Source organism: Chelonoidis abingdonii, chromosome 1 (genome assembly GCF_003597395.2).
Source record: "Chelonoidis abingdonii isolate Lonesome George chromosome 1, CheloAbing_2.0, whole genome shotgun sequence".
NCBI classification, from domain to species: Eukaryota; Metazoa; Chordata; order Testudines; family Testudinidae; genus Chelonoidis; species Chelonoidis abingdonii.
Window position 1 is genome coordinate 262,272,780 of NC_133769.1, and position 23,275 is coordinate 262,296,054.

The window sequence follows — 23,275 nt, forward strand, 5'->3', positions numbered from 1 at the left end:
CTAGCATCGATTTCAGGAGCGTTGCACTATCCCATAGCTATCCCATAGTTCCTGCAGTCTCCCCCGCCCATTGGAATTCTGGGTTGAGATCCCAATGCCCGATGGGGCAAAAACAGTGTCGCACGTGATTCTGGGTAAATGTCGTCACTCAATCTTCCCTCCGTGAAAGCAACGGCAGACAATCATTTCGCGTCCTTTTCCCTGGATTGCCAGGGCAGACGCCATAGCACGGCAACCATGGAGCCCACTCAGCTTTTTTTCACTCTCACTGTATGTCTACTGGATGTTGCTAACACATGTGGTACTGCAGCGCTACACAGCAGCATCCCCTTGCCTTTTGCAAGTTAGCAAAGACAGTTACCAACCACACTGTACCGTTTGCTGCTTTGCAAGTTGACAATGACGGTTACCAGTTATACTGTACTGTCTGCTGCTGTCATGGGTGCTTCTGGCCGGCCTCGGTGAGGTTGGCCAGGGGCGCATGGACAAAAATGGGAATGACTCCCCAGGTCATTCCCTTCTTTAAGTTTTGTCTAAAGGGAGAATCAGTCCTACCTAGACTATCAGGCAAGCCTACTAAAGAACCAGAGAGGCAAACGGCCGCTCCGCATCAGAGCCCCAGACATCCCGCAGAAATGATGAGCTACATGCCATTTTAGGGGGTGCCCCTGCAACAACACCACCCTTTGCCTCCCTCCTCCCCCACCACTCCTGGGCTACTATGGCAGTTATCCCTCCATTTGTGTGACGAAGTAATGAAGAATGCATGAATTTGAAACAACACTGACTTTATTGCCTCTGCAAGCAGAGATCAAAGTGGGGAGGGGAGGGCAGCCTCCAGCTACTATGATATTCCAGGCAGGACTGATTCTCCATTAGACAGCACTTAAAGAAGAGAATGACCTGGAAGTCATTCCCATTTTTGCCCAGGCGCCCTCGCCCGACCTCACCGAGGCCAGCCAGGAGCACTCACGGGACGACAATGACGGATATCAGTCATAATGTACCGTGTGCCATCCGCAAGGCAAGGGAAGGTGATACTGCTGTGTAGCGCTGCAGCTCCGCGTCTGCCAGCAGCATCTAGTGGACATACGGAGACATTGAAAAAAGGCAAGAAAGGATTTTTTTCCCTTTGCTCTCGGGGAGGGGCGGGGAAGTGGGCGACGACATATACTCTGAACCACTCGTGACAATGTTTTTGACCGTTCAGGCTTTGGGAGCTCAGCTAAGAATTCAAACTTTTTTCAGAGAGTGCGGGAACTGTGGGATAGCTACAGTCGTCAGTCGCCCCTCGCTCCATGAGCGTCCATTTCATTGTTTGGCTTTCTGGTACGCTTGTGTCAGCTCCTTAAGTTTCAGCACTGTGTTGAGTCCCTGTTGTGGCCTCTGTCCATCATAGCCTTGGAGATTTTATTCAAATGTTTTGGCATTTTGTCTATTGGAAGGGAGTTCTGATAGAACAGATCCATCTCCCCATACAAAGATCAGATTCAGTATCTCCCGTACGGTCCATGCTGGAACTCTTTTTTGATTCTGGGGACTGCATGGTCACCTGTGCTGATCAGCGTTCCATGCTGGGCATACAGGAAATGAAATTCAAAAATTCGCAGGGCTTTTCCAGTATACCTAGCCAGTGCATCCGAGTTCAGATTGCTGTCCAGAGCGGTCACAATGGTGCACTGTGGGATAGGTCCCGGAGGCCAATACCATTGAATTGAGGCCACACTAACCCTAATTCGAAATGGCAATATCGATTTCAGTGCTACTCCCCTCGTCGGGGAGGAGTACAGATATCGATATTATGAGCCCTTTATATCGAAATAAAGTGCTTCGTTGTGTGGACAGGTGCAGTGTTAATTCGGTTTAACACTGCTAAATTAGAAATAAACTCGTAGTGTAGACCAGGCCTTAGATTTCCAGATTTATTTTCTCTTAATGATTTAGAAAGTGAATTTACAAATAAAATTATGGTTTGTCTAACTGCCAGTGTTGCACACTCAACCTGGGATTTAAAAGTCAAGCTGTGTTCTTTCTGGCTCATGCACCAGCAATGAAGCTTCTGCTATCAGAACTTAAGCCCAAACCTGCAATCAGATTCACGTGGTTGAACTCCTGTATGCAACTGGAGCTGATGGGACTTGGCATAGGAGCAAAGATTTGCTGATAATGGCCCCCCCGGTTGCAGGATTAGGATGTTAGTTAACCATTCTCCTGATGATATGTGAGCCAGGTCAGACTCTAGCTCACTCTCATATCATTAAATATGCTCTGCAGTGCCAGCAGGAGTAAAAAAAATAATAAAATGTAGTGTAGGCACCAATCCTGCAACTTCTGTGAAGGCTGGTGTATCCACACAGAACCCAATAACTTCAGTGAACATCCATACAAAAATATTGAAAACATGTTTAATCTTTAACACCAATGGAAGCTGGAAAATTCACAAGAAAGGCGGCTGTGTGGACCTTAACATATCCCATTGTACCTAACAAACACAGAGTCATCTGACATTCCTTTAAATACCATGAAAACTAGATGAGATAAGGAGGAAACAAGAGCCCTAATGAATTTCTTTGTTTTTGTTGTTTGTCAGGCTCCTAAAATGTGATTGCAGTTGTGCGGGGGGTCGGGGGGGGTCTCTGTAAAGCTCAAACTTCCTTACTGAGGGTATGGCTACACTGGCACTTTACAGAGCTGCAACTTTCATGCTTAGGGGTGTGAAAAAACACCTCCCTGAGCGCTGCAAGATACAGCGCTGTAAAGCCTCAGTGTAATCAGTGCCACTCCCAGCGCTGCAAGCTACACCCGTAGAGGATGTGGTTTACGTGCAGCGCTGGGGGAGCTCTCTCCCAGCGCTGGTGCTCTGACTACACTCACCCTTCGCAGCGCTGCCGTGGCAGTGCTTTGAAATTTCAAGTGTAGCCATACCCTGAGGCTATGTCTGCGCTGCACTTTTGTTAGTAAAACTTTTGCCAGTCAGGGGTGTGAAAAATCCTTCCCGGCCGACAAAAAGTTTTACCAACAAAAAGTGACGGTGTGGACAGCACTTCGTTGGTGGGAGACACTCTCCTGACACCATTCGTTGGGGGTGGTTTTATTGTGTCAGCGGGAGAGCTTTCTCCGGCCGACAAAGAGCAGCTATGTAGCATACGTTACAGCGGCATGGCTGAAGCAGAACAGCTGTGCCACTGTAAGGTGTGCAGTGTAGATATAGCCTTAGAGAGACGAGGTGGGGACGGCAATATCTTTTATGGGATCAACTTCTGTTGGTGAGAGAGACAAGCTTTTGGGCTTACATAGAGCGCTTCTTCAGGTCACTCCACCCACCTTGTCTCTCTAATATCCTGGGGCCCAAACGGCTTACAACAGCACTGCCTACTTAATTAACAGAACTGCTACTCTGTGTATTGAGTCATATCTGCTTACTTTAGTGATTAAGGCACTGATCGAGCAATTTCTTTGATGTTGGTAGACTGCTCCATTCCCCCAGAGCTCCATAAATTCTATGCAGCTGTTCTTCTGTGGTTCACTTTTGCAGCCTAAATACTTTCTTTTAACATCTTTTTTTGGTAGTAATTACAGCAATCAGCCAAGAAAAGGTAGCAAAGAGCTGACTCGCTCATATACCGCAATGATGGATGCAGCATAAGAAGCAGTGTTACTAACTCTTGTGATTTGATCACATCTCTGGATTTTTGGTGAATTTCTGATAGTCTCAGCTCCTGAAATCAAGAAAATGCCTGCCAATTTCAGCTTTCACTTAAAAATGTAAGTTTTTAGTCCTCTTAGTTGTGAAAATGTGAAGCGAGTATACCCAAAAGGTTCAGGAATCAAAAGTCAATTAAAAAAACTCCACATTTATTAAATAAAATCTATGATTTTTTTCAGCCAGTCATGTGATTTGGGGAGGGTCTGACACGATTTTTGAATGCTTGGGGCTGGCAGTACTGAGAACTTTAATAAAACAGGAAAAGTGAAGTAATTTGTACACAATGGGCAGGTATGTTGTGGGGAGAGAGTTGAGCCAGCAGCTCATTTATGACATCACTCCCTTGTTGTTTTTAGGGCCTGATCCAGCACCCATTGGATTCAGTAGGTGTCTTTCCATTGGCGTCTATGAATGACACAGTGATAAAATTAATTTTTTTTATTTAACATAAAATAGTTAAGCAATCGGGCATTACAATAGAATCACACACTGTACTGATACTCGCATTCTAAGATGAAATGATATTTGTAGGGATGATCAGTCCCTAAATGAACAGAGTGGGTATAACCCTTTCTCTAATGTTTTCTTGATGATGGATGGGTGTGTCTAATCTAAAATTAGCATGCTACTCTTTTTATAATCTGGTATAACAACACTCCTTAATTAACAATAAATCTACCTTTTCACCATAATTAAATATTTTCTACTTTTTCACTAGCCGTTTAAGATTAAACATCTTAATTAACATCTGCAGAAATATCATGCCAAGAACTATCAATACAGACCACATTTTCGTAAACATTAAAAACATATCTAAAATAATTGTAAAAAACAGGACCAAAACATGACCTGGGATTTATGTCCTCACTTCTCTCTCTAACTTGCATCTGAGTTGTCTTACTTTACTTCACTCATATTTTACCAGGCCTCGCTTGACCATTGTCAAGCCTATTTTTAGGAATTAAAATTTTGGGCCTACCTATATTACAACACATTTCTATATAACATAAACAAGCCTCACCTTTATAGGCTACAGTCTCCACCTTTGATCAAAAAGTCAATTGCTATACAAAGAGAGACAGGACATTTGCAGAGACTTGTTTAGTAATGAACTTGTGAAGGGGTTTTCATGTTAAAGATTCAACAGTGAAATTCTTAAGTGCTTTGAGAGCCCTCCATTTGCAAGGTTGCCAATTCTCACAATATTTGTTGTTTTTCTTAAAGACCCAGCTCCTGGAGTCGAGTGATTTTGTGAGAGTCTGACCTCTCATTAAAAAGAAAAAAGTAAACTTGTATTCTTCGTGGTAGCGAAAAAAAGTTTGAAAATGTAATAGAGGTGCAGAAGTATACCCTAAAGATTCAGATTTTGAAACCAGAAGGCAAATGTAAAGAACCTAACATTTTAAAAATCATGATTTTTAAGCTAATCTTATGATTTTTGAGCACTTTGGGTTGGCCACATGGTAGATGAAAGGTGCTCTACATAAATGTAAGATCCACACTGGCAGTACAATGCTTATCATAGAATCATAGAATGTCAGGGTTGGAAGGGACCTCAGGATGTCATCTAGTCCAACTGTCCCCAACTAAATCATGTGCAACCATACAATAATAAACTGGTGTGTGCAAAGGCCATATTGATGGGACTGAGCAAAACCCTAAAAAAGCAATCCGATATGTGCATAGACCATATGCACTGATTATCCTTATGGTAAAGGAGCCAGGATACACTCCCCTTGTAAACCAACTCATATCTGACATTTCTTGGGCCCGGATCACTACTGTGTAACTCCTCTCCCCAGATACAGGTCACCCATGACCTTGGGAAACTCTGTATTACAACAGCTTAGTTCCTTGAGTTTCTACATCTGAGAGCAATTTACAGGCTCTTGTTGTCTTCCAGAGTTTTTTCAGATGAGCTCGGTAATTGTTTTAATGGTCCTTATTTTGTTACATAGCATCCTGAGGTTCTGGGCATAGGGAAGAGAAGGGCAAACACACTGTGCTTTGCATGATGAACCTGATTTCCTGAAATCAACAGGAACTGAAGGTACTTAACACTTCACAGGATCGAGTCTTTTGTTTACCTGAGCAATGCTACCACACATTACTGTTTTTGTGGGGGACTTCCTTTTCCCCATGGTTACCACTTACCTCCACTGTTGTGTGTCCTCATAACCATCTTCATATAAAGCCAGCCATCCCTTCCCACACCTACTCCATTGTTAATGGTTGATGATCACAGTGGAGTGAGAATTCTTTTAAATGGCAGTAAAGGATGGAGAGTATACACTAACATATACTGCCTCAATCAGCCTGTAGCGCTAGTATCAAGGTCCAGCTGAACTGGATATTGGATTAGAGGGACCTACAATCTAATTTCATAGTGCCAAGGCTGTGGTTGGCATGATACATGTGAAACATCTAAAGAGCTGAGTTACAGGGACTATTCACTGCCACTAAAAATTTGTTGGTATCACTTCTCCTTGATCTGCCTGAATTGCGGTGTCAGGTTGAAATACATGGTCAGAAGTGCTGAGATATAGGTACACCTCTACCCCAATATAACGCTGTCCTCGGGAGCCAAAAATCTTACCGTGTTATAGGTGAAACCGCATTATATCGAACTTGTATTGATCCACTGGAGTGTGCAGCCCCACCCCCCCAGAGCGCTGCTTTACCACATTATATCTGAATTTGTATTATATTGGGTCGCGTTATATCTGGGTAGAGGTGTATCAGTTTTACACAACCACAGAAGCTTCTTGCAGATACAGCATTTAACTGCTTGGCTGCATGCGATCTCTCCATCCAACATGGATATCAAAGGCATAGTATTATGGTTATACCACCTATTATATTTTAATTTATTTGTTAACACAAAACAGAAAATCCCCACTGTGGTTTCAAATGGCTATGGTGGTTCCAACTACTTTCTGCTCTAACTTCTGAGCAGCATTGTAAAAAGTCTATGTTAAACATCTGCACTACCCTACCCCAGAGGCATCTGCATTTCAGCAGTAGGTAAGTATCAGAGGGATAGCCGTGTTAGTCTGGATCTGTAAAAGCAGCAAAGAGTCCTGTGGCACCTTATAGACTAACAGATGTATTGGAGCATGAGCTTTCGTGGGTGCATGCATCCGACGAAGTGGGTATTCACCCACGAAAGCTCATGCTCCAATACATCTGCTAGTCTATAAGGTGCCACAGGACTCTTTGCAGCAGTAGGTACAAAGATTTCCATGTGCAGCAGAATCTTACTAATGTGCAAAAAATATTCTCACAAAAAACCCCAAAACACATTGGTTTCACTCCACTTAGCAGTCATGATTTAACAGCAGAGACATCAGTTAATCAGGACTCATGACTCTTACTTTTCAGTACTTCTCATTATATAGGCAGTAAGTGAATAGGACAACATGCATGAATAAGGATATGTGCTGCGGACCCCTTTACACATTCAAGATCTCAGAGTACAGGATCCTTGGGGAAGGCACCTTTGTTTTCTTACCTGTCTGCAAATAGCCTGTCACTTCAATGATATACAACTGTATTTTGTATACTGTGGTTTGAATAAAGGCAACACAAAAAGGACTTACTCAGTATGTACAAAACTAACAGTGGGTGGTATATTTTAAAGGGGAACAGGTCCAGTTACAATCTGGTCCAAAATGATTTGTCATTATTTAGCAAAAAAAGGAGACAAAAGGAAGAAATCTGAAAAAGTGTGAGAGTTACTGTACAGGTTAAAAAGCATCCGTCCATGCAGACCTCAGTGATCTGAAGAGAGAAAAATTGGGGAATAAGAGGGATGACAGAGAAAGAAAGGAAGCAAAAGAGATTAAGCACAGCAAAGAAGACAAATGTGAGAGAAGAATGAAAGAGTGAAAGGATACAAAATAATAGCAATACAGTACTCTTGGGTTCTACTTACCCAGGCTGTGCCAATGACTCACTGTAAGTCATTTCCCTACTTTGCACCTCAGTTTCCCAATATGTAACACAGGAATGCTGACTTACGTACTAGGGTGGGCGTGAAGGTTTCACAGACCGCCTAATACAAATTAAAGGTTCAACTGTACATAGACAGTAATGAGTAAGACTACAATTAAGTCAAGGGCATTTTAAGTAAAAGTCATGGACAGGTCACAGGTAATAAACTGTTACCTGTCCATGATTTACACTAAAAATGCCTACGATTAAATCTTGGGAGTGGGGCGCTGGGGGGAGACACTGGGGAGCTGCTTCTGGGTGTGTGTGCGCCGGGGCCACTGGAACCAGCTGCTGGCGGCCATGGCCCATTATTGGTCTGACCAGCATGGACCATAGCAGCTTTGGCTGGCTGGCTGGCTGGGGACCATGACCCGGGGCCATGGACTGCAGCTGTTCCAGCTGGCCAGAGACAGCTGCGCGGGGCTGCATCTGCTCTGGCTGGCCAGCTGGGCGGGGACCGCTGCCTGGGGCCGTGGATCACGGCTGCTCCAGTCAGCTGGGTGGAGTCCTCTGCCTGGGGCTGGGGACCATGGCTGCTCCGGCCCGCCACCCAGAGACCACTGTTGGCCTGGGGGCTGCGGATTGTGGCTGCCATGACTGTCCCGAGGCTGCTGCCAGGGGCTCCTGGAGCAGTGGCTAGTGTGGCTGTCCCGAGGGCCACCTGAGCAGATGGCCCCAGGGCCAGCTACTTGGGTGGCCCTGGGGTCAGCCACACTGGCCCCTGCAGAAGTCACGAAGGTCACAGAAAGTCATGGAATCCATGACTTCCACGACCTCTGTGACAGACACGGAGCCCTAGTAATGAACTTTGTGTAACCAGGAGAATGATCCTTGTTCCTTGACAGAACAAGGAGCAATGGTCTCAAGTTGCAGTGGGGGAGGTTTAGGTTGGCTATCAGGAAATTTTTTTTCACTAGGAGGGTGGTGAAGCACTGGAATGGGTTACCTAGGGAGGTGGTGGAATCTCCTTCCTTAGAGGTTTAAGGTCAGGCTTGACAACACCCTGGCTGGGATGATTTAGTTGGGGATTTTTCCTGCTTTGAGCAGGGGATTGGACTAGATGACCTCCTGAGGTCCCTTCCAACCCTGATATTCTATGATCCCACTGTCGTGAGGAACTTTCCTGGCTTATGCACTAACCCGGCAGAATTGGCTAAGGAAAGGATCTGAGTCCTCATTCCTGCTCCCTTTACCCAGAAGCCTGTCTGACCTCGAGGGCTCCCCTTCCACTCTCCTGTGCCAGAGTTCTTGTAATACCCAAAAGGCTGGGCCCAGGATTCTTGGGGGTTTGACCCCCCACTCTCGATGTGGTCACTTAGGACAGGGGTACTCTCTCCGCTCTGGATGCTTCCCTGACCCACTGATCGTTGCATATAGTTCAAAGCAAATACAATTTCTTAAACAGCAACTAATTAAAAAATAAGGAAAAATGGGAAAGGTGAAAGGAAAAGAAACAACCCTGCTCTCTGGACATGTGTGAATCACAAATAGCCGTCTCTGGAATATAAGAGAAGTTCAGTCTTTTCCTCACACATCCTTGGTATCCTGCCCAGGCCCTGGCTGTGCTCCAGGGATGCAGCGAGTCAGACACTTGCTCTGGCAGTGGCCACATGGTCTCAGGCTCCAGGGAGCAGGATACTTCTTCCAGTGTCAGCTCCCCTCCCCTCCCCGTCGGACAGGGTTACGATCCCTCTCTAAGTCTGGCCTGCAAGGCCTCTTGGCTGGTGGCATCTCTCTGACCTGGGCTTGCTGCCCAGGTTCCCCTCAATGTCCTTAGCTCAGGGGCTATCTACCCAATGGGACTCTGTGCTCAGTCTAGAAGATGCAGTTCTCAATCTGTGGATTTGAGTCTCCAGGGATAACATGCTTGTTAACAGCAAAAATGTTTTTAAATAAATAAATAACATATAGAGATGAGAAATAACAGCCCTCAACCCTATTGTCCCTCTGAAAATTTGTATACAAAGAGTCAACCCCTTACCTCTCTCTAAAAGTGCAAAGTTTAAAAAAGTTCAATGAATAGAAGATTGTTGTGGGCAGAATAGATCTGGACAAGAAGTCTGGAGATAAATGTGAGAAGAGAGGAATAGGCAGTAGAAACAAAAGCAACACTGTTTGAGCAGCATATTCCAGAAGTATTGAGGTCTTTCTGAGTGTAGCCTTCATTGATTTGGGATCTACCATACCATTCTCTTACTAGAAGGGAAAACCTGTAATGGCAGCAGGCTGTAAAAGAGACCCAGTTTGGGAATAAGAACCATTCAAGAAATATATGTTTGCTGATGATGTTTTAAATAAATTCACACTAGTAACTGGTGGAAGTCACGTAAGCACTTGGATTCAGAGACTTGACTATAAGGTGGATAGGTGGATGAACTGTTGGACAATATATGCTAGGTGGACTGTTAGGATAGACTATAAGGTGGATAGACTGTTGGACTATAAGATGAATAGAAAGCTGGCTAGATTGTTGGGCTCAATGGTTAGAGATCAACGGCTCTATGTCTAGTTGGCAACCAGTAATCAAGCGGAGTGCCCCTGGGTTTGGTCCTGGGGCCTGTTTTGTTCAACATCTTTATTAATGATCTGGATGATGGGATGAATTGCACCCTCAGCAAGTTCGCAGATGACACTAAGCTGGGGGAAGAGGTACATATGCTGCAGGGTAGGGATAGGATCCAGAGTGACCTACACAAAGTGGGGGAATAGGCCAAAAGAAATCTGATGAAGTTCAACAAGGACAAGTACAGAGTCCTGCATGTAGGAAGGAAGAATCCCATGCACTGCTACAGGCTGGGGACCAACTGGCTAAGCAGAAAAGGACTTGGGGATTACAGTGGATGAGAAGCTCAATATGAGTCAACAATGTGCCCTTGTTGTCAAGAAGGCTAATGGCACATTGGGCTGCATTAGTAGGAGCATTGCCAGTAGATTGAGGGATTGAGGAGCATTGCCAGTAGATTTCCAGTAGATTCCCCTCTATTTGGCATTGGTGAGGCCACATCTGGAGTATTGCATCCAATTTTGGGCCCGGCACTACAGAAAGGATGTGGACAAATTGGAGAGAGTCCGGTGGAGGACAACCAAAATGATTAGGGGGATGGGGCATATGACTTATGAGGAGAGGCAGAGGGAATTGGGGTTATTTGGTCTGCAGAAGAGAAGAGTGAGGGTAGATTTGATAGCAGTCTCCAACTACCTGAAGGGGGGTTCCAAAGAGGATGGAGCTAGGCTGTTCTCAGTGGTGGCAGATGACAGAACAAGGAGCAATGGTCTCAAGTTGCAGTGGGGGAGGTCTAGGTTGGATATTAGGAAACACTATTTCAGTAGGAGGGTGATGGAGCACTGGAATGGGTTACCAAGGGAGGTGGTGGAATCTCCTTCCTTAGAGGTTTTTAAGGCCCAGCTTGACAAAGCCCTGGCTGGGATGATTTAGCTGGTGTTGGTCCCGCTTTGAGCAGGAGATTGGACTAGATAACCTGCGGAGGTCTCTTCCAAACCTAATATTCTATGATTCTATGAAGTGATAATCCCACTTTTAACAGCAGTAGCTTCTTCTGCTGGTGTAGAAGGAATATTTTCCTCCTTTGTACTAATTCATTCCAAATGGAGAAATTGTTTGGGACTTGAAAAAGCAGGAAAGCTTGTTTTTCTTTTCCAGATTATGAACAAATAGGAAAATGAAGGTGAAGATGATTGAGTTAGCTGCAGAAGCCAATATTTTAAGTTTCCTATGTTGACCTGACTGACATAGTCAATTTAATTTTTTTTTAAATATTTCATTTAACCATTTTAGTTAAAAAACAATTTTAAAAAAACAAACCTCATTTTAAAAACTTTAATGTTTAACCAAATTTAAAAATTCATACGCTTGTTTTGTTAAAATATTATATGTTTGCTCTTGAAGAAAAAAAATCCAGAATATATAATGTTGTTGGTTTAGTTAAATAAAACAATTTAAATGTCTGTCTGGTGATGTTCTCCTCCTAATACAGCATGGCAAGAAAATCTTCCAAATATTAATGATTAACCTGTTGAATTGGAGATAGTTCACCTCTCAATGACTTCATAAATATCTGCTTCAATTATCTTTGGTAAATGAAATAACCAAACTACCATTCATTTTCTGATATAGCTGTAAAACTAATCTGAAAAGTTTTCAAAATAAATCACTTTAAAAATGTATCACGTGTACCTTCTAAAAATCAAACCTACATCTACCTCTGAGTTGTGAAGACTATGTATTAAGGTTATAACAACCAACAAGAATGCACTTTTATATAGAAATCCATGATTAAATCAAGTCTTACTGACTTAGTGATTTAAATCAAATCCACCCTGCCGCCTGCCCTATCAATCAGGCTGACCTGGAGCTTTGGCCTCTCCCCATTGCTCCTGGGGACTGTCAATCTCAGGGTCCTAATTTCTCATCAGTCCTTCTTTCTTTTGGTACTGGAAAATGACCAACCAAAAAACTCCACTAAGTGAAGGCCAACAGTCCCCTTATATTTGGGCAAGTTTGTGAGGAAGGTGCTCTATATCCAAATGCATTTTCCAGAAGACACAAGACCCACAAACCAGAGCTTTGGAGTGGAGCCCGGAGCTGGAGTGCGGAGCAGCTCCAGAGTAGTGGAGCTGCAGGTTTTTGCCTGGAGCTGGAGCGGAGGCAGAGCACAGCTCCAAAGCATTTCCACAAACAGTTCAGTCCTCCTGCAAACAACATGAGAATTGCAGGGCCTCAGCTGTGTAAATCAGTGTGCAGCTCCAGGGTTGTTGAAAATGGTTCAACCGCTAGTGGAGATGGGACAAAACCATTCTGAGCACTATTATGGAAAGCTCAATTGAGACCCTGTTCCATCAGTTCTGACTGGTGTTTCTGTGTATTAACACTGGAAATAGTTTTGTCATGTCCACACTAGCAGCTGAACCATGTTCAGGGGGATCCTACTGCTGACAACCAGGCAGCTGTGGGTCATTTCCTTGTGTACACAGACCCTATGTCTTTCTGAAAGAATCCAGATCATGCAGAATAAAGCCATAGAATCGTAACAAAGTATTAAAGTTCCTGTCTCAGCCTGAATCCTTGCTTATTTCATTATTTCAGATATAAGAAGTATAAAGGCTAGCTTCCAAACAACTCATTAGTTTGCCATTGTGTATTCTGACTAGCTGGCAGATTCCTGTTAATCCATCACTAATACAACATTAATAGCATGCTGCCTGGCACACTTTCCTTCTAGGTTGATTTAAAAAAAATCTCTGTTTCCATTCTTCCCACACTTTCACCTTGGGGCTACCAGACAAAAAGCAACCACATTATGCTCCTTGGAAAAAGCACTTTGATTCAGTGTATTACCCTTTCCATAGACTAGAGCTGATAGAATCTGGGCAGGAAATGGGAACCAGGTGGGAAGGTTATTTTCTTTGTAGCAACCTCTACCTCCATAATAATCAAAATGAAAACAAAAATCTTTTGCATATTTCACACACAGCCTTGAGTTACATTCCACATTAAGGACCTCCTGAATAAGTTTTTAAAGTTCTTTAGCCCACCCTCCCTCTTCCTTAGGAATTGGTATGTCCGAGGGACAAATGTCTTTAGATCTTCAGTATTAGGGGTGTAGCTAATGCATCTCGGGGGGAGAGGGGGAACTGCAAGACTACGAGTCTGGGGGCAGCATAAGCAAAGTTCCTTGGCAGTGATTAAAAAAAAACAAACAACAATCAGCCACAGAACTATTTCCTTTTTAATAGGAAAGGTAAGTGAAAAGTCAAAACTTTCTGTAAATGTGAAATCGAATCTTCTAGCCTAAAGAATGCTAGCAATTTCAAAAAGAAACATATGACTGTGTATGTGGGATCCCTTGCTATTAAAGGGGTTGTTGTTTTCACTCGTGTTAGGGAGAGAAAAATTAGCAACTAGCAAGTTACCTTTAAAAAATATTGTTGCTTCCCCCCACCCATGATTTTAAAAAAAACAAACATACCCTAAGATTCAAGACAATATTTATGATCTTTTGAAATGTGCTTTTGAAATCACCTAACCCCAGGACGCAAGAGAGATCATCAAAGATGATGAGCCAACGCTGCGGGTAAATTAGTGTAATGTAATTCCACTAATTTAAATGGTGCTAAACCAATTTACACCAGCTGAGATCTGGCTAAATGGCTCTGAAAATTAAAAATTTGCTACTTGGAAGCCCATCTAAGAGTAATACAAAAATCTATCATTTAAATAAGGCAGAAGGCACCTCTTAAACTGATAACCCACAACTCCTCCTGGAAATTTCTAATTCAAGCTAACTCTATTTAGTTTCCACATTGCAGACGAACAACAGGAGGAGGAATTTGGATAGGGTTAGCCTGATTTCCACTTTGCTAGCTGGAGTCTGGTAGCCTTTGAATTCAGAGCATGAATGAAAGGAAAAAGTTCCTCAGTTGTGTGAGCACAAGAAAAGGTCTGAAGTAGGTTACCCTCCCCCCTTTCTAATTTTAGCCTTTATTATTTAATGACTTAATGTGTGTAAAGCCTCTGAAAACGTCAGGGACAGATCTTATTAATTAAATGCCCCCATACTATTTTTTCTACCCCTGCCTCAGCTCAGCACACAAGATAGCCAGTGGTGCTTACTGCGTAGCTAATCCATATTTCTTTTCATGCTCATTATTCAATGTGTGGCCTTATTTACTGCCCATCATCCAAACTCTGGCCTGAGCACAGAATTGTCAACTTCTTCATGGGTCTTTCTAGGGTGAACGTCCCAAGACACAGTGAGGAGCTGAATACAGAGATCTACCTAGAAGGGGGCTAGAATCTGAAGTAGACTCCACGTACTGCCGCTGGGTATTGCTCCCTGTTTGGTTTCAGTGTCAGAGGCTCCTACTGCAGCTACCGTGACGGGGTAGCCGAGGGGCCGCAGCAGACCTAGAGGAGGAGGAAATCTGGGCTGCGGATAGCCCCACGTGGCTGAATCCCTGCTCCGGCTCCTCCCGGCTTCCTCTTCCGTCCTGCCAAGAGCCTGTCGGGGGGGCTGGGGCGAGGCGGGAGCCTCTCAACTTTCAGCTGCCCGGGCGGGGCGAGCCCGCCCCCTCGCTCGCTCGCGGCTCCGCTCGGCCGGGCAGGGATCGGCGAGGCCAGCTGGCGGCAGAAGCTCGGAGAGGGGGAAGGGGTGGCCCGGGATGCGGGAGCAGAGCCGAGGCTGCTGAGCTCCGGGCAGTGCGCGGCGCTGCGCGGCGGAGGCTCCCCGCAGGATGAAGCCCGACGGGAAGGTGGTGCTGCTGGGGGATATGAACGTGGGCAAGACCTCCCTGCTGCACCGCTACATGGAGAGGCGCTTCCAGGACACCATCAGCACGGTCGGGGGCGCCTTCTACCTCAAGCAGTGGGGGCCCTACAACATCTCCATCTGGGACACGGCAGGTAACCCCCTTTCTGCGGGGCAGAGACGGCCGCGGGGGCCTGAGCAGAGTTAGGCTGCGCTGGGGAGCCCCGGCAGCCTGGCGACTCCGGGCTGTTGCAGTCTGTTGTGTAAACCAAACGGAAAAGTGAATCCCCCCCGCCCCCTTTTTTTTTTTTTTTATTCACCTTTTTTTTTTTTTTTTTTTTTTGGCGCATGGACTAGCGGCGGTGCGAGTGACTGGCGAGCAGCAGCACAACGTGTGTAGCCGGAGTTAGCTCAGCTCCGGCAGCGTTCAGGGACAAACGCGGCGTGGAGGTTGGGTGCTGGTGTTGGTGGGTTGTGTTTCCGCAGAGCGCCCTTTGGTGGGATGGGAGAGCAGCGGCATTAAAGTCTGTGGTCAGTGTTTGCGGGCTAACCGGCTGCTCCCGCACACCTGAGCTTGGCTGTCACATGTACAGTATCGTGTCTCAGAGGGGGAACTTTTTCATGCCGTTAAGTAAATGGGTCGATGGGTTAGTTGCATGAGTGGCTGTTGTACGAGTTATGTTGTTGTAACTTGAAAAACCACGTTAAAGGGGGTGGGGACATGTCTGTAACAGAGTCTAGTACAGCGGTTCTCAAACTGTGAAGTCGGGGACCCAAAGTGAGTCACAACCCCACTTTAATGGCATCACCCGGGCTGGCGTTAGACTTGCTGGGCCGAAGCCCGAACCCCACCACCTGAGGCCAAAGCCCAAGGGCTTCAGCTCCAGTTACAGGCCCCCCACTTTGGGTTGGTGCCCTCACCCAAGCCGGGCTTGGGTTTGGCTTTGTCCCGCCTCCCCCGCCTGGGGTGGCAGGCTCAGGCTTCGGTCCCCTCTTCTGGGGTCATGCAGTAATTTTTGTTGTCAGAAGGGGGTTGTGATGCAATGAAGTTTGAGAACCCCTGAGCTAGTATCAGAGGGGTAGCAGTGTTAGTCTGGATCTGTAAAAGCAGCAGAGAATCCTGTGGCACCTTATAGACTAACAGACGTTTTGGAGCGTGAGCTTTCGTGGGTGAATACCCACTTCGTCAGACACAGGTAGTGGAAATTTCCAGGGGTAGGTATATATATGCTAGCAAGCAAGTAATTATTCTCCACTAAGTTCCAAGACTCCAAATGGGGGCACAACAGTGGGGAGAGGAACTGCTGTGTGCATTCTGTTGCCATGTTTAGTGTGGTAGGACCCCTCCCCTGCCCCCGTGGTTTTGTAGCAGGAATTATTTTTTCCCATATGTCTGATGCCTAGCCCATTTGGGCACTAAGGTAATATAAAAACTTAAAATAAGTAGTATATCTAAAATGAGATGTATTTGTGATTGATTTATATGCATTTGTAAGGTGCTTGTTACTGATATTTTGGGCACTTTTTACAAAATTTAGATGAAAATTAGACGGGGTGGCGAATATGCCCCATCTCCTCACTTTTGTCTAGCTGTAGTGGTCAGAACACTTTTTTCCTACAAGACCAGTGCCAGACACTTATCCATCCACCGTAAAAATTACGAAGACATTAAAATACTCGTAACTAGTTAGAAGCTGGAGCAAATATTTATGTTCTGCAGCATTCTTTCCAGGATCAGATATGTGCACCTTACGGATAATAGTGGAGAGCTCTGGTTTGAAAAATGACACTCCAGTTCAGTGAACACTCTTGTATGTTTAATATTGAATCATTCTTCAGAACAGCTTGTGCAGGATTCAAGAACGTCTCACAATATCATCACTGAAGCAAGACTAAGGTTTTATATTTAACTGAATAGTGTCCAAGGAGGAAAAAAAATGAAAACCTCTAGTACTGTTCATGCTTGTAAAACTTTGCCAGAAATGGAGAACTACAATAGTATGCAATACCCTAGTTTCCATTTGGTGATGCTTAGGCATTAACAGGAAAGTCTAATGACTTTCCGCATGTTTCATCAATACCACTGCAATAAATATACTGTCCAGTTGACATAGACTTAATTATTTCATCTAGTCCATCTAAAGTGGCTTTTGCTGAACTGTGTGTGGAGAAGAAACTACTGAAGTTTCTTAAGGAAAAATATTTATTTGGATAAGTGATCAGAGTCTGATTTGTTTTCTACATTTGTGTTTCTAATTTTATGTAGCAAAATGCAGTTAAACAAAGATTATTTCCATACCAGTAACTGCACGTATTTCAAGCTCCTTATCTCTCCTTTCTGGAGTTTACTCTTCTCCCCTGCCTTTCCTCCCTTCCCTCCCCTCTCCCAACCCCCCCCCAACAAAAAAAACCAAAACCTTACGAAACTTAAAAGCCAGTTTCTGAACTGACTTTCTTAATGTGGTAGTGGGCAGTATGTGGTGTTGGGAGTAGCTGATTGTCTCTGTTATGACAGACCCATGTAAATGTAGGTAATTGACTGAGAAGTGGAATTTATTTCAACAGAACAAATACTAGTTATATTATAGCTTCAGTAAGGCTGGTCTCCAGTTATTTTTCTCAGTTGTCTTCTGCTTCTTTATCCTTGAGAGGAAATCTTTATTTAAATGAGATGAGAGTCAAATTTAATAACTGTATGATAAAACAAATACCAGGAAGAAAAAGAAAATTGAGGGAATAGTAGATAAAGGTGAAAGGATCCTCCTGGCCAGGGTTTCTCAAACAGGGGTCGCCGCTTGTGTAGGGAAAGCCACGATCCGCTGGACCTGTGGATGGGGCAGGTAAACATACCAGCCCGGCCTGCCAGGGGCTTTCCTTACACAAGCAGCGACTCCTGTTTGAGAAACCCTGCTCTTGGCAGTATCATGGCTCATGGCGAAAGTGGGGATTTCACACTTACACCTCATGTTAATATTTGAGTGCAAATAATATACTGCATGTACCTATAGAATCTGTACCCTATCCCAGGGTTCTCAAAACAAATTTTTGGTGGCCTCAGAGTGTGGGCACCAACTCTTGCTGGTGGTCACTCTGACAATTTTTCCTAAAATACTTAATTAATTTTAGGAAAAACAAATAAATATACACATGTCCATGTCCAAATCATTTTAATTTATTTATGCAGGGTTTTTTTTTTCAGACTCAGTAGTAAAAGTGATGTGTAGTTATCTCTATTCATTATTGGACCTAAACAGAATAGAAACACAAATAAGGTGCTTTGCATATTTTGCTTTTTTTGGTTGATTTTGTTTTTTAGATGTGCTAGCTAGTAAATCTGCTACTGTGAAAAGTGATATTTGTATATTTGTTAATATCAGTTTTCACAGGAGACTGACTCAGCTGGGACAAGCTGGGGGACAAATTAAGCCCTAGGTGGGGAGGGAGGCAGGGAGGACCAGGAGCGATGTGGGAGTGAGCCCAGGGCTGGAGTTTGAAGCCGTGCAGCTGGGGGATGGAGTTTGCCGCCACATGGCTAACACCTGCCACCCACCACCACCACCCAGGGCCGAAGCCTAAGCCCTATTGCCCCCAGGAAGGTGGAGAGCTCACACTGGTTGCCTGTTCCTACAGTGTTTGTGACTCAGGAGGGGGCAGGGACCAGCCACTGCTAGTGGCCTTGGGGAGGGACAGCTGCTTTGCTTCACTTCCCCCACATTGCAACCTAGGAGGCTGTGGCCACAAGAAAAGCCCCTTGTGGCCACATGCGAGAAACGCTGGACTACCCTAATATGTAGTTTAAAAAAACCAACCAACCAACCCAAGGAACCTTTGGATTATGAAACAAGAGGGATGAGAATGTAAATTGACTGGTCACTCTGACTGCAAGAGTAACACAGATTTGAAAAGTACATACTGCTCCTTTGTCAAGTTAATCACTGATCTCCTGAGTCACTTAAAATATGTTTCATGTTGATCAGTCAAACCTGCACATCCTGCATTGTTACTAAAGCATACTTTGGCACAGAACTAATCATATATCTGTTTCCAGGAAAGAGTTGAATTTTCATGCCAGACAACAACTGATAACAGAACATTGAGTCAAACATCTAAAATGTGACACTATCAGTCTTATAGCACCTTCACAGCCTACTGAGTACAGGTACCTTGTTTTACCTGGAATCTTTAAAAGCTCTTGGCTAGAAATTTTGAAACTCTTCGAAAAATTCTAAGAGTCAAAGGAAATTTTGCTAAAAAATACACCAGTTTTTACCTCCTCTTGCTGTACTCAGTAATCTCTTTGGCAGGTTCAGCCTGAGAGGTCATGGACCTAATTCAGCAGTCTCATAGACTTTAAGGTCAGAAGGTACCATAATGATCATCTAGTCTGACCTGCTGCACATTCCAGGCCACAGAACCTTTTCCACCCACTCCTGTAATAGACCCATAATCTCTGGCTGAGTTACTGAAATCCTCAAATCATGTTTTAAAGGCTTCACATTACAGAGAAACCACAATTTACATTTCAAGTGACCCAGGTCCCATGCTGTAGAGGAAGGGGAAACCTCTCTGCCAATCTGACTAGTGGGAAAATTCCTTTCCAACTCCAAATATAGTGATCTGTTAGACCCTGAGCATGTGGGCAAGACCCAGCAGCTAGAACCCTGGGAAAGAATTCTCTCTGGTAACTCAGAGCCCTCCCCATCTAGTGCCCTGTCTCCAGCCACTGGGGAATCTTGCTACTGGCAGTTGCTAATGGGCCACATGCCATTGTATGCAGTCCCATCATACCATCCCCTCCATAATCTTATCAAGCTCAGTCTTGAAGCCAGTTAGGTTTCTTTGTCCCCACTGCTCTCCTTGGAAGGCTGTTCCAGAACTTCTAACCATCAGAGAAGTGAAGTCATCTAATTTCCAAGCTTAAAACCTGTCGATGGCCAGTTTATATCCATTTGTTTTTCTGTCCACATTGGTGCTTAACTTAAATAATTCCTCTCTCTCCCTGGTATTTAGCCCTCTGATGTATTTTTAGAGAGCAATCCTATCTCCCCTCAGCTTTCTTTTGGTTAGGCTAAACAAGCCAAGCTCTTTGATTCTCCTCTCATAAGGTAACTTTTCCATTCCTTGGATCATCCTAGTAGCCCTTCTCGGCACCTTTTCTAGTTTGAAATGATCTTTCTTCAATGTGGAATACCAGAATTGCACACAGTATTCCAGATGAGGTCTCACCAATGCCCTTTATAGTGGTACTAATTTACCCTATTTCTATTGGAAATACCTCACCTGCCTGATGATGATGTGGTACTAGGATGCCTTTGTAATGGCCACATCACATTGTTGGCTCATAATTATCCTGTGATCAACCAATATACCCAAGTCTTTCTGCTCCTCTGTCTCTTCCAACTGATAGGCCTACAGTTCCCTAAATGCATGACTTTGTACTATTAAATTTCATCCTGTTTCTGTTTTCAGAGTCCTCCAGATCTTCTTGTATGATATTCTGGTCCTCCTCCATATTGGTAATACTTCTCAACTTTGTCATCTGCAAATTTTATTAGCACAGTCTTCCTTTTTGTGCCAAGGTCAGAAATAAAAATGATTGGTCCTAAGACTGATCCCTAATGAACTCCACTAGTAACCTCCCTCCAGCCTCATGGTTAATCTTTCAGTATGACCTGTTGTAGTCTCCCCTTTAACCAGTTCCTTGTCCACCTTTCAATTCTCATATTAATCCCCATCTTCTCCAATGTAACTAATATTTTCCCATGTGGAACTGTATCAGATGCTTTACTGAAACCCAGATGGATTTGTCTAAAAAATCAGTTATCTTCTCAAGGAGGAGATCAGGTTGGTCTGGCTGGTGTGATGTATTGTTTGTAATCAGTCAATCAGTCGGTTCCTATGCTTACCCTTAAGTGTTGTGCTGAATGATGATAAACTTAAGTACATGCATAAATGCTCTGCTAGACTTGGGCCTAACAGCAGGTCAGGTCTTTCCGGGTGAGGCCCTGCTGCTCCAATCCGCCTCCAGTCCTTTGCACTCTCATTCTTACCTCAGAAAGATCTATTGCTAAGTTAAGTCCACACCTCTTATGTTTTTCTCTGTGCATGCGCTTTAAAATGGGAGAACAGAAACTGAAAGAGAGCTTAAATTTTTCCTTTTTTTTCATGTAGGATTTTTCACAGCAAATAGTAAACTTAACCTGTCTCTGTTGAACTCGGATGGCTGCTAAAATAATTAGGCTTTGCTCTATATAGGTAATTGAATATTTGAGTCTTAACAATACTAAAATGTCAAAGCACAAAATTACTTTACTATTAAAACCTAACTCCATGCATTACTTTTTAAAAAGACTGTTTGTCTCATGAGAATTTTCTTCCTGAAGCTACTAACTAAAGTGTGAACTGTATGTCTACAAAGTATTGCACTATTTAAAAGATAATAAATTGCTGGATTGGAACCTTATTTTCAAAACACATAGGCCCAGATTTTTATAAGTATTTAGGCATTGCAGTGCTCAGTAACACCTAACTGATTTAGGAGCCTAGGACCTTTTTAGAATGAGATTTAGGCTGCTAAACTAGGTCAGCATTGCAATGCTGAGTGCTGCACTGCCTTAAATACCTTTAAAAATCTGCGCTTTAAGCATGTGGTCTATTGAGACCTCCTTGGTAGTTGGGGGGAGGGGCTGGAGTGGGGAATCAAAACCAAGCAACAGAGGTGAGATCCTCAGCAAAAGGATCTTTCTTTGACAAAATGGCTGTAGAATCAAAAGCTGGAGAATGAAGGATGTTTATGTAAAAAAAATATAATATACATTTTTTTCTGGCAGCTGACAGCAGTCAGAGAATAAAACAAGATCTTCCTGCTGTGAGTAAGCTGTGTGCTTGTTTGAGTTAGAGCCCATAGCCTTTCATCTTCTGCAGACTGGAGTTCAAATGCAGATTGAAATTCTGGTGGCCTTACAGGAGCCCGGCTTGATGAAATGGAAAATTACCATCTGGTTTGTGCAATTAGTGTTTTAGAGGCTGCTAATTTCTTTGGGAAATGTTGTCTCTATGCTAAACTTAAATGACTTGCATTTGTACTGTTGACAGGTTAAAGGAAAGTTCAGCAACAACAAAACTTCTCAATCACTAGCTGTCTCTTCTAGGTGTTTCCTCTAATGCTGGCTCATTGTCAAAGTAACAGACTTGCAAGTTGATGGAAAGTATTTTACAAACTGTATTTGCTGAGGCAATAATAGTATTTTACAAAAGGAGCTGGCTAATGAACTTACCACCAGACAGTCATGTGTTTGCACAGGAATGACGAGGCGTGATGGTTAGAACTGCCCCTCCCCCACCCGTAGGCTTAGCTGTTTCTGCATGAGAACAGACTCCCCCGCAGCAAAAAATAATCAGCTGTGAACCAGTTGTAATACTTTTCTTCAGCATCTGCAGATTTCTTCCATGATTGGGAGGGGGAATCATAAACATGCCCTCAATTGCAATGTATCCTCTTTCTTTTGGCAACAAAGCTGACTTTCCTCTGCGGAATGAGCTCACTGCATGTGAGCACTCTCTCTTATGATGATCATGGGGGTGGGAATTGGAGACAAGAACAGGAAGTTTGCTTTTAGAAAAAAATCCACAGAAACATGGTGTTTCTATGATTTATAAATCTTCTCACTTCAGAGATTTTTCTGCCTGGGCACAGTACAGACAGCAGGCTGGTCTACGCTACCACTTAAGATGGTGTAACTTACATCACTCAGGGGTGTGAAAAAGACCCCCCCCCGAGCAATGCAGTTACATCGTCTTAAGTGCTGTCCACAATGGCGCTGTGTCTGCAGGAAACACTTAAGGAATGGGATGGAAAATACTGTGTGATCTGCTGATCGCCACATCTCAAGAGAGAGATTTCAGAATTAAAGGTGGTTCACAGCAGAGTATCCAAAAATGATAAGGGGCATGGAAGTTGTCTTCTGTGAATAGATAGGAAACTTTTGCTTTCCCTGTCCCATAACTTGAGGGGATTCAGTTAAATTAAAAGCTTGCAAATTCAGAACTGATGAAAGGAAATACTTTTGCATACTGTGTGTAATTAGAATGTGGAAACTAATTACAACAGGAAGGTGATGAGGCCAAGAATTTAGAAAGAACCAAAAGGGATTGGATGTTTGCATGGATAATGAGACTATCCAGTTAACGCTAACACATTTTGTAAGCGATGCTAAACCTCATGTTTAAGGAGTTAAGAGACCAGGATGAGAGGTAATGTGGGGCCATGTTACCCCACATCTGCCTACTTTGTGGTTTTTACAGTTTCCTG

The 23,275-nt window shown here is 43.9% G+C and overlaps 1 protein-coding gene across 1 annotated transcript in view; it reads left to right on the forward strand.

Moving 5' to 3' along the window:
- Window positions 1-14,830: 14,830 nt before the first annotated feature.
- RAB20 (RAB20, member RAS oncogene family) overlaps window positions 14,831-23,275 on the forward strand; it is a 40,881-nt gene continuing 32,436 nt past the window's right edge. Inside the window, exon 1 of the mRNA XM_032779738.2 lies at window positions 14,831-15,119. Coding sequence (XP_032635629.1) covers window positions 14,951-15,119 — 169 coding nt within the window. The 5' untranslated portion in view covers window positions 14,831-14,950. The remainder of the gene's footprint in view (window positions 15,120-23,275) is intronic.